Below are 12,329 nucleotides of genomic sequence, written 5' to 3'. Positions count from 1 at the left end.
ATGCAGTCTCAGAATGGGCTTGTACACTGAGAGACTCTATCTGAAGTCACACTTTAGCAGAGCTGCCTCAAGTTTTTTTAACAGCACAAACCTGAGAATTCTCCTTAGAAGCAAGCCTCTGGCTACATAGCACAGAGAGCGGCCTATCTGGGCATGTTGCACAACTTTCCATGTCCATGTCCCTTGTGTTTCCAAGTCACGTCCCAGGCAGGACCTTGTTCCTCCAAAATGATGTCTACTAGCCAACCACTCCTGTTTCTCCTTTGCTACAACCAATGGATTCATTTCTCTTATTTCTCTTACATATAGTGTTATGAATAGCCAGGGCTCTGTTCTTATGTGCACCTTTGTCAGCCAGCAGAAAATATGCCAGAGTTCCTGTGGGAGATGGTCAGCCCAGAGCATCAGCATTCAGCAGCCAGGTTGCCCACAGGCTTGGGTGATCTGAGCTACCGCCTGGGAGCTCATGCTCCCTGAGTATCAGAAAGACTCAACAGCCACATGAAGCTAGGAGGTCACAGAATGGCGGCTTCTAAGCTCTACAGCCAAGTATAGCCTGAGAACCCAGGAAACACTAGTAGTTGTTGAGCCATCTTGTCACTAGATGCCCCCAGGTGGTGTCAGGGTATCATAGCAGACCTGTGATTCATCCCACAAAGTCAGTGCCCTAGCCTTGACGTGTGATAGAGGGGATCCCCACCCGGCTCCAGAGATCACATCCCTCACCTGTAAATGAGGGGGTTGGATTCAATCACCCTAGGACCCTTCTAGCTTAAAAATTAAACTTCTGTTAATTTGAAGAAGATTTTAGATTTTTTTCTTCTCTCTCCCTCAGGCATATACAAAATAGTCTGAGACGAAAAGCTTTTTCTGAATGAACTGGAATACTTCCCTGTGATGTTTATTCCATATACCCAGCAAGTGATCTTGAAGCCTCTGGTAATGTCTAAACTGAACCCAATTCCAGCAGAAAGAGGAAAAGTCAGGGTACATGGCTAGAGCCTGGAGCTTGGTTGTAACTGTAGGAATGTTTGTATGTCATCGTGGCATGACTTGAAAGGCAGCTTCCCTCTTTATCCCATACTAGTTTTACTTTTAGACACAAAGATTTATAAAAAGCCAAATCATATTCATTCCAGAGTGTGAGCTACTCAGACAGAGGGATTATGTCTCACTTATTGTTAGTTATTTAACTGCTTAGAATACAATACAGGCACTGTCCTCCTGTAGTTTCCATAAGTAAATAAGAAAATGGATGAATAAATATCTTCCTACTGCCCAGCACTGTTTATAGTACGTAGTAGGTGCTCAATTAAAGTTCTAATTATTGATCCCTATTCTCATTTACTAGGCCTCTGTCCATGTTTCTCTTCCTTCAACCCATATTTATCTATTTTTTTTACTTTGGGCTAATTGAAATAACTATATTTTTTTCATCATTTTCTTCCATTCATTTATTTCTTTACTACTCATTGATTTCTTTCCTCAACATTTACTGAATGCATCCTATGGACCTAGTCCTGTGCTGAGCACTGGAGTTACAAAGGTAGAAAGAACATGGTTGTTACCCTCAAAGAACTCATAATCTAGAAGAGATGTTTTATCTAATATGACACTTTAGTGGGATATGTGTATTGTGCTGTGTTCATCAAAGGAGGGAGTGACTTCTTTGTACCAAGGAAATCAAAAAGAGCTTTGTTGAAAGACAAGCCCTAAAGGAGAGGTTAGTAGGAATGAGAAAACATTTGAAGCAGACAAACTAGCATTGACAAAGGCAGAGAGGCATGGAAATGCATGCCAAGACAAGGATATGAGAAGTGACTTAACATGGCAGCAACACGGGATATGAGAATGGAAAAATGGGATGTAGCCTGCAGAAGCCAGCAGGGGCCAGATCCTGAGGGGTCTTATATTCCAAGCTGAAGAGTTTGGACTTTGCCTGGAGACAGGAAGGTACTGCAGAAAATGACGTACATAGCACAGAGTCCCTGACGATACGGTACAAAAATAGTGATAAAGTTTGGACAGTTGGGGAGCTCTTAGATTTGCAAAGTGCCTCAAGAGAAGATCTGGTCCAACTCTCTGCCCTCCAATAAGTCAGGAACATGAAAAGTTAAGCAATGAGATCAAATTCTGTTGGTTTTGGCCTCAGGTCATTGAAAAAACATAAGAAGAGCTTTGAAATAAGTCAAGAAGAATGAAGCACAACTAGAAGTTGACTTTTGAATATAATAATATGAAGCATAGTCAAGATTATTTCATGAAAAGAAATCACAAGACACACCATTATAAATCTAGTGCAGTAGAATGGTCCCAAGGTGGGTGTTCAATGTGGCCCCTGAGGTACAGGGAGAAAGTATTAGGGCATCTATCTATATTTACTTTTGATCTTTAAAAAATGGAACAAATGTTTCACTCCTGTGGAACACTAGGTTTTCAATCAGTTCTCTTGATCCCAATGTTGGTTGTTAACAAGTTTCTCTTAGAGAAACAGTGGGCCTTTACTGGTTTATTCTAGTGTATTACAACATGACTGCACTGTGTGCGTGTGTGTGTGTGTGTCTGTGTGTATCTGTGTGTTAAATCTAGTTTTAACTAAACTTAGATATAAAATGGTTCAGTGCCATAAAAAGCTTCTTGTTAAGTGGCTACAGATCGAAGACAATGCAAGTCCAAGCAAACAAACCAACAAACAAAAATGGCTGAGCTGGTCCTAGTACAGATTCTTCCTCAACTCTACTATGAGGTTAAAACCAGTGATGATCATTTTTGTCAGCTGCAACAAAAAGGTAATCAAGATTCAAACTTTTCAAGAATTTTAAAAAGTTAATCCAAAGATTCAACATTATCTATCTGAAATACAGGCATACCTCAGAGATACTCAAGTTCGGTTCCAGACCACTGCAATAAAAGCAAATATTACACTAAAGGAAATCAAGGGAATTTTTTAGTTTCCCCTGCATGTAAGTTATTATGTTTACATTACATTGTAGACTCTTAAGTGTGCAGTATAATTATGTCTGGAAAACGATGTACATGCCTTAATTTAAAAATACTTTATTGCTAAAGAGTGCTGACCACCATCGGGGCTTTTAGTGAATCATAATTTTTTGCTGGTCAAAGGTCATACCTCAATGTTGATGGCTGCTGACTGATGGAGTGGCTGTGGCAGTTTATTAAAATAAGACAACGATGAAGTTTGCCACATTGATTGACTCTTCCTTTCATGAATGATTTCTCTGTAACATGTGATGCTGTTTGATAAGCATATTATAATCTACAATAGAACTTCTTTCAAAATTGGAGTCAATCATTTCAAACCTGCCACTGCTTTATCAACTAAGTTTAAGTAATACTCTAAATCCTTTGTGTCATTACAACCATCTTCACAGCATCTTCACCAGGAGTAGATTCCATCTCAAGAAACTACTTTCTTTGCTCATCCATGAGAAGCCACTCCTCATCTGCTCAAGTTTTATCATGAGATTGTGGCAGTTCAATCACATCTTCAGGCTCCACTTGTAATTCTAGTTATCTTGCTGTTTCTACAACATCTGCAGTTACTGCCTCCACTGAGGTCTTGAACCCCTCTCAATCATCCATGAGGGTTGGAATCCACTTCTTCCAAACCCCTGTTGATGTTGATATTTTGGCCTCTTCACATAAATCACAAATGTTCTTCCTGGCATCTAGAACAATGAATCCTTTTCAGAAGTTTCTCAATTTATTTTGTTCAGACCCATGAGAGGAATTGCTATCTATGGCACCCATTTAGCTTTATGAAACGTATTTCTTAAATAATGAGACTTGAAACTCAAAATGACTCCTCGATCCATGGGCTGCAGGATGGGTGTTGTATTAGCAAGCATGAAAACAACATCCATCTCGTCCCTCTCTATCAGAGCTCTTGGGTGACCAGGTGCACACACTGTCAATGAGCAGTAATATTTTGAAAGGAATTTGTTTTTCTGAGCAGTGGGTCTCAATAGAGGGTTTAAAATATTCATTAAACCATCTTGTAAACAGATGTGCTGTCTTCCAGACTTTGTTGTTCCATTCATAGAGCACAGACACAGTAGATTTTGCATAATTCTTAAGGGCCCTAGGATTCTCAGAATGGTAAGTGAGCACTGGCTTCAGCTTCAAGTCACCAGCTGCATTAGCCCCTAACAGGAGAGTCAGTCTGTCCTTTGAAGATTTGAAGCATGGCATTGACTTCTCCTCTCTAGCTATGGAAGTCCTAGATGGCATCTTCTTCCCATAGAAGGCTGTTTCGCCTATACTGAAAATCTGTTGCTGAGTGAAGTCACCATCATGATGTATCTCAGCTAGATCTTCTGGATAACTTGCTGCAGCTTCTACATTAGCACTTGCTGCTTCACTTTGTATTTTCATGTTCTGGACATGGCTTCTTTCCCTAAATCTCATGAACCAGCCTCTGCTGTCTTCACACTTTTCTTTTACAGCTTCCTCACCTTCTCTCAGACTTTACAGAATTGAAGAGAGTTAGGGTCAACATTTGATTTGAGGTAATGTTGTGTCCGGTTTGATCTTCTATCCAGACCACTCAGGCTTTCTCTATACCAGCAATAAGGCTGTTGTGCTTTCTTATCATTCATGTGTTCACTGGAGTAGCACTTTTAATTTCCTTCAAGAACTTTTCCTTTGCATTTATAGCTTGGCTCACTGTTGCAAGAGGCCTAACTTTCAGCCCACCTCAGCTTTCGTGACATGCCTTCCTCCGAGTTTAATCATTTCTAGCTTTTGATTCAAAGTGCAGGAACGCTTAGGAGCTATTGTAGGGTTATTAATTGGCCTCATTTCAATATTGTCGTGTCTCGGCGAACAGGGAAGCCTGAGAAAAGGGAAAGAGACGGGAATAGTTAGTGGACCGGTCAGAACACACACAACATTTATCAATTAAGTTCACTGTCTTACATGGGCATGGTTCGTCGGGCCCCAAAACAATTAAAATAGTAATATCAAAGTTCACTGATCACAGATCATCATAACAAATATAATAATAATGAAAAAGTTTGAAATGTTGCAAGAATCACCAAAATGTGACACAAAGACTCGAAGTAAACAAATGCTGTTAGAAAAATGGGGACCTGCTTGATACCGGGTTCCCACCTGGTATTACAAAACCTTCAGTTTGTAAAAATGCAGTATCTCTGTGAAGCACAATAAAACCGAGTATGCCTGTATGCATTCTATCCATTAAATCTTGCACCAAATGCCTAATATTCTTTCCAGTATTGGCTAATGATGGCAGCACATGTGTATAGCTTATTTAAAAATATAAGTACATCCAGAGAGCCTGCTCAAACATGTTTACAGAAAAGGTGTATAATCAAAAAGAGCTTTAAGAACCCTGCTCTGGTGATGTTAACTTTGATTTTTAAGGCAGCTCAAACAAATTGAGGTTCTCGATAACTTAGATGTGAATCTGTGCCCCAGAGTAAGTAGTTCGAGAGGTAAAATGACTTTCCCGAGTTTTCATGGATAGTAAATGACAGGTCCTTAATTTGAATCTTGGCTTTCCAACGACTTGCAAGAATTGGTAAGTCCATTCCCCGCTGAGATTTTATTTTCTCACCTCCACAATGAGAAGTCAGAAAGTTTAGGAAGGAAGGTCTCTTCTAACATGTCACAACCAGTGAGGTTCCAAGAATATGTGTATAGGTGAAAGATGTCAGGCTAGAAAAGCTAAGGAAACTGAGGCAGTTCACTGAGGTGGAGAGCCAAAAGAGAAGATAGCAGAATAGCTGGTGTGGCCAGGATGGAAGGAAGGTCTTGAAGGCTACAGGGGGGAACAGGGTCAGGTTTGAAGGAACTCCCTTGCTGGGGGTAGTTTAACAGGCTGTGGAGTGGGGCTTCTCATGTGGGCCCAAATTCTTAGAAGACGTTGAATAAAGTCTAGTAGATGCTGGAAAGATCCCCAGTCACTCAGCATGAGTTAGCAGAAAGCAGTTTCAGGATCCGTGTAAGTCAGGCATATACATCTATTTAAAGTGTGTAATGCAAAAGAGTGATTTGAATAAACAAGAGTGGCGCAGAGTAGCCAGTACTTCAAATCAGAGAAAAGCTAAAGTAAATTTTTGCCACCTAGATCCCAAGTTACTATGCCATTCTCCTGAATATCAGTTTCAATGGCTGTTTTCAGTTGATTAACTAAAAAGCTTGGGACGCCTGGGTGGCTCAGCAGTTGAGGGTCTGCCTTCAGCTCAGGTCGTGATCCCAGGGTCCTAGGATCGAGTAACCCAACAGGCTCCCTGCAGGGAGCCTGCCTCTCCCTCTTCGTATGTCTTTGCCTCTCTCTGTGTCTCTCACAAATAAATAAATAACATTTTTTTTTTTAAGTTAAAGTTGCAGCTTTTCCCCCTTCTTCACCTTTATCTGCTCGAGTAATGTGCATCAAATAACAAACCTAACTTAATTCCTGGTGTTCACTGTTTAAAGTCTTCAAAAAAGAGGTGCAGGCAATGGGGCTGGTAGGGCTACAAGCTGAGCTGGGGCGGGTACCCCCGGAGGGAAGGAACCAAGCCTCAGGATGCCATGTGGAGTGCCCGGCTAGAAAGGGCCAGCCCCTCCAGGCCTCTGTTCCTCGGCCACAGCCCTATCAAGGTCAAGTGGCTCCGAGTTCTCAGGCATCACCCCCACCTTCAGCCAAAGAAAGATATCAGTTCTCTATTAATTCAGTACATAGTTTATCAAGAGCTTACTCTGTGCTGTGCACTCAGATTCCAGGGCACACGCCCGTTTGGAATGAGCATCAGTCGCACTCCATGCTAGGAATATACAGCAGTAAGGGAGGTGTGGCCCCTGTCTTCAGGGAGCTCATGGTCTGCCAGGGAAAAAGATTGCCCCCCTGGCATGACAGCACTGAGCTTTTTACAGAAGCAGGCCAGAGGGGGATCCCTGGGTGGCTCAGTGGTTTAGCGCCTGCCTTTGGCCCAGAGCGTGATCCTGGAGTCCCGGGATCAAGTCCCACATCAGGCTCCCTGCATGGAGCCTGCTTCTCCCTCTGCCTATGTCTCTGCTTCTCTCTCTCTCTCTGTATCTCTCATGAATAAATAAATAAAATCTTAAAAAAAAAAAAAAAGCGGGCCAGAGGGGCAGGAGTGGGGCTACCACTTGGTGAATGCTCCATGTGAGTCCTGAGGGTAAGGGGTGGGGAGGTGTGTTTCAGGTGAACAGGAGAAGTGGAAGGTTCCATAGAGAGGGAACAGTTCAGAGATAAGTGTGAGTATTGTGTGAGCTCCATGAAGATTCTGAAACAAGGTACAGTAAGGCTACTTGAGTTAGATCGGCAGCACTATATTGAAACCCATTACACATTCTTAAACATGCATTGGGCTCTGTTTGACATCAGGATGGGAAAAATTTCAGCCTTGATGCACAATTGAGAATGGTGGTCCAAAGAGGTCAGGTGACTCTCCCAAGTCCTACAGTTAGTTACCAGAGTTAGAAGTAGGAACTGACTCCCTGCCCAGGGTGCTTTCCACCACCCCCACCCCACTTCTCCCTGCCTGACATTTGAGGTTAGTTTCTCATTTGCTTGATTTTGTTTCGAGGTGTTTTTGTCTCTCCAACAGCTTCTCTTGACCCCAGGCCACCATACTCGGGGAAGCAGTCAGGCAGGTCTTCCTCACTGGCGTCAGCAAGAGCACCTCCGTCAGGCCCTGAGTGTGTGATTGGACCAATGCCAGCATGTTCGATGGCCCCCAGCCTGCCCCCCTTGGCCTGGCACGAGTACTCCTTCCTGGCAGAGTTCACTCAACCTAATTGCTTGCTTCGTACCCCAGCTGCCTGACATATGCCAAACCCATGTGTTGACTCACTTGTGTCAGAGACATTACACTCGAGCATTTCAAATTGGCTCTGGTGAGCTCCAGCAAGTGGGGACTGTAATTCATGCATTTAGAAACCCAGCACCTAACACAGTGCCTAGCTTTTTATTAAGTAGGTGCCCAGTTTTTTAAATTAAAGTGAATGTTTGAAAAATAAATAAATAAAGTGAATGTTTGTGACTGTGGGTACGCAACATCATAGTGAAAGAGAGGACCTGGGAGTGAGAAGACCTAGCTTGGAGCATCAGTTCAGCCAGTCGAGGTCTTTGCTGTATGACCTTGAGCAAGTCTTTTCCCTCTGTTTCAAGTACTTGATCATTTTTTCAACTAACAGACACTTGGGGAGTAATATCCCATGCTTTCCCTAGCCACTGAAGATGTAGTCAGCCCCCTCTGGCTTGCACTTAAATGTAAGTGTGTAAATTCAGCTCTGTAAATGTGAATGATATAATTCTATGGCTGTCATGGTCATGGAGAGGTGCTTGGAAGTACCTAGAGGAGCCTAGAGGAGAGGTGATTAATTGTGCCAGAAGAGTTGGTAACAGCCTCACTGAAGTGATGACAGGTTAGATGGGACTCTGAGGACAAAGAGAAAATAATACCCCGAAACTCCATTATGCCCAGACAGTGACCAAGAGAAAGCAAAACAAAACATGTCAAATACAGGACTGATGATAAGAGGGTCGCACGAAGCAGCTGGGGAGCTAAATTTGTAACCGTGATCTGCACTCCATGTGACTGATTTTTCACCAAGTGATCTTCCAATATAGAATTTCAAAGTCAAAGCAGCAACTGTTTCTTAGCCACATTGACCCTTAGTGTGGGGTCAGAGTTCCGGTGGCACACCGAAGCCGGCTTGTGCCAGCCCACAGGAGCTGAGAATTAAATGTTCAGGAATTCTGCAAGCTACCTTTTGAACACGACTGTTACTAAAAATTAAATTATATGAAATTAAAATTAAATTATATTAAAAACGATAACAAATAATCAAAACTCATCGCTTCCTAATTATTTTACTGTTTTTTATTATTATCTTTGTGCCTGAGTTTATTAGGACTAATGTGTCTCTGTGGTGGAAATACTATATAATGGTGTGTCCTCCTGTACATCTCTTCCCAACTCTGGGTTCGGTGACACCTCATTAAGAGTGGGAAACTGGCCATGGTAGAAGTATTTACACCACAGAAATAGGCAAATGTTACAAATTAAAGGTAATTTTCTTTTGAAAGCCGATTGTTAAATGTTTACCAGTACACTGCTGGTGGTGTCCATTAAATAAATGGAAAAGCATTTGGAAGCCCAGCACCCACACCTTTTTCAAACCTCCCTAGACAAGAACACATGGCAGGAGACACATTTCAGAGGCCTTCACAGAGCAGACGTCTCCCATCTCCTTTGTCCCAGAGAAGCCTTTATGTTAAATTGGGTTTTCTTGACAACTGAAAATCATGGTCAAACAGAAGGAGGATGGAAGTGTTTTTCTCCAGGACTTAATTCCTGAGCCAAATGCCTGTTTTGGCAACAGGCCTCTGTGGTGTGGAGTCAACTTAATCTTCTCCAGAACCCAAAGCAATCCACAGGAGCCTGGCTAAAATTACATCTGCTCTGGCTGGCCCAAGTGAAGGCTACATGATAGCCAAATGGTGCTGATTTAATGTTTCCCAATTATCAGGAAATCCCCAAAGAGAGATAAATCAGAGAAGGCTGGCCCGCATGTGCATGAGGGGCAGCAGCCAGGGCAGCCCCCAAAAGGAAACCATCCCCAGAGGGCTGGTGATTGTCCAGGCAGAATTTGAAGGCACATATGTCAGGAGAAGGCTGGATAGTAGCCAGCGCCAGGAGATGAGATCTGTTAGTAATTCTCTGGAAGGACAAAGTTCCAGCAATAAGAAATTCAATTTTCCTCCATTAAAGAAAGCATCTCTCAGTACCAGCTGAATACAATTGATGGAATAAATCTTTTCCATTAGTGGAGAGATAATTTCACATAAATGTATTGGGAGACCTTCAGAGCAGGACTGAGAGTCTTTGCTGAGCCTCACCGCTTAACTTGTTTGTCATGTAATTGCATTTAGACCAAGGGCCTCGGAAGGAAACCACTGACTGAATTAGCATTAACCAGATTGTGTGTCGTGAGGTGAGGTGAGGTGGGGTGGGGTGGGATGGGGTGGGGCGGGGCGGGATGGGGTGCAGCAGGGGAGGGGAGCTTGATGCATTGTGGGTAGTTGTTCTTGCCTTCAGAAAGGACAAGCTGAGACTAGCACGACCAGCTGCTTACAAGCCTGGTGTTAATTGCTTTTCTCATCAAACAGAGAAAAGTTTATCACTCTAGGAAGGTAGAGATGTAAGTACCTAATAAAGCCGAGGCGGAGTCTGAGATCTTTTTTGTGAATGCCCACAGGTCTCATCAGTAGCTCTTCCCTAGGCCAGGAAAAAAAAGAGCCTTCTGAACAGAAGCAGGTGGAAAAAGTTGTCTGGATGCCCGTGCCTGTGTATTTGCCTCAGATTTGTCTTGTCAGTGAGGACCGCTCCCCAGGGCCCCGAAGCCTTAGGATGTTGACACCATTGAGCACGTTGCCAGTGGTAAACAGAATTGAACCCAGAGTTGTGAGTCCTGGATTGGAAGCCTGGCTCTGCCACTACCCCGCTGAGTGACTTGAGGGCAAATAACATAAGTTCTGTGGACCCCAGTTTCTTCCTCTCCCTCTAACTCAGTGATTTTCCAACTGGCTTTTCTCTGGCTTCTCCCGAGGCTACGACTCCAGAGCTTCCTTCAGAATCACCCCATTCATCTATTTCATCTAGAGAGTTTTTTGTTTTTATTTGTTTTCCACTTTGGGGCCTCATAAAATATCATCTGGTAAAAAGGTGCATTTCTGATATATTTAAAAAACCATCATTCTAGATGATCTGTATTTGTCCCACTTATTTGCTCAATCCACCAGTATTTTTCAACACTGACTTAGCACTCATTAGGCACTTTCACGCACTGCAGAGACAGAAAGAAGTAGCCCTTGACACTGCCCTCAAGGAGCTCATGATCTAGTGGCAAGGAGAATCGTGTGCTGTGTGGTAGGGTCTGAAGGTGTCTGTGCTGGGCTTTGGAGGGTGACTAGTTCCAATTAGGGCCATCAAGACAGGCTTCAGGGAGGAGGTGTCATCTTGAAGTAGTCACGAATGATGAGAGTGTTGGGATGGGGGTGCAGGAGTGACACCTGAGAGGGGGGGAATAGTACCACCCAGAAACAGAGGCCTAGCTAATACGCACCTGGCAGGTTTTGGGAAAACAGATGGTAAATTTTCTGGAATATAGTGGGAAAGTGGGAGTGGGGATATTGAGAGATGTGAGAGGTTCCAGAACCCAGTCCAGGGGGATACTAGCATCTGTCCTTCTCCTGTTTCTAAAGCCCAATGAAAAGAAGTGCTCTTTATCCTGTTCACTTTTCTTGTGTGCCCACCTCTAGTGAGACATGTGACAATAGTAACCACTGCCATTTATGGGGCTCACTCCATACCAGGATGAAAAAAAACAAGGCTCAGGGAGCTGTCACATACTGTTTTTTGCAACCCTAGAGAGCTTGAAAGTGGCAGAGCTGGGAGTTGCCAAGTCACATGACTCTGGATTCTCAGGCATAACTCTGCTGTGTAGCCCTCTTGTATCTATGTATCTTCTTACGGTATAATGTAGTATCCTTAGAGAATGACCTCTGAGTACAGTATCTGAAAACATCTCCCAGTAATAAGCCTTTAGAGGACACTCTGATGTCCTCAGTTGGGGCACCATGAAAAAAGAAGGTTATGACTCCCCGTGAGTGAATATATGATGAGCCTCTGGGTGCCGAGATATGTCTGAGCAGCCTGCCTTCTGTCTTCTGACGTCTGGGGGCACCCAGAGCATGAACAGTAGATCACATTATTCTCTCTTCTGTCTCCACAGGCATGCATGTGTCATTCGTGGTCAAGTGATGACATCAGATGGGACCCCGCTGGTTGGTGTGAATATCAGTTTCGTCAATAACCCTCTCTTCGGATACACAATCAGCAGACAAGATGGCAGGTAGGAGACCCTTTGTGGCCCAGTCACGGTCCTGCTCTCTTGGTCTTGCCACATGGCTGCTGCTCTACGGATGACATGGAAAGAGGATGGGAGCTGAGTTCAGAGGCCCAGCTCTATAACTTACCAGCTGTGAGACCTTGTATCTGACTCTGACCTAAGTTCCTTTGGTTAAAATTAAGCAGTTTCTTTTCGTCTAGTTCTCCAAGTAAGCGTAGGAGACCTTATACATATTATCCTGCTCCATATATATACAATATCTGTACAATACAAATACTATCACTTGGACCACTTGGAGCAGACAGCTCCAGAAATGTTAGCATTCCTGATGTGTGATTTCCATCTGCAACCACCTAGGTCCATGAAAGCCGTTGTGTGATGACAGAGCTCTGCCCTTTATTTGGATGCTTGTGAGAACTGTC

General features: G+C 43.4%; 1 protein-coding gene across 12 annotated transcripts in view; it reads left to right on the top strand.

The window, feature by feature from the left end:
- The window catches only part of TENM4 (teneurin transmembrane protein 4), a 2,793,707-nt gene that overhangs the window by 2,712,272 nt on the left and 69,106 nt on the right, over window positions 1-12,329 (top strand). For all 12 annotated transcript variants that reach the window (XM_072726015.1, XM_072726027.1, XM_072726024.1 and 9 more), the window contains one exon: window positions 11,791-11,910. In XM_072726015.1, coding sequence (XP_072582116.1) covers window positions 11,791-11,910 — 120 coding nt within the window. The remainder of the gene's footprint in view (window positions 1-11,790; window positions 11,911-12,329) is intronic.

This window comes from Vulpes vulpes, chromosome 11, assembly GCF_048418805.1.
Source record: "Vulpes vulpes isolate BD-2025 chromosome 11, VulVul3, whole genome shotgun sequence".
In the NCBI taxonomy this organism is placed as follows: domain Eukaryota; kingdom Metazoa; phylum Chordata; class Mammalia; order Carnivora; family Canidae; genus Vulpes; species Vulpes vulpes.
This window is presented reverse-complemented; position numbering and strand designations above follow the sequence as displayed.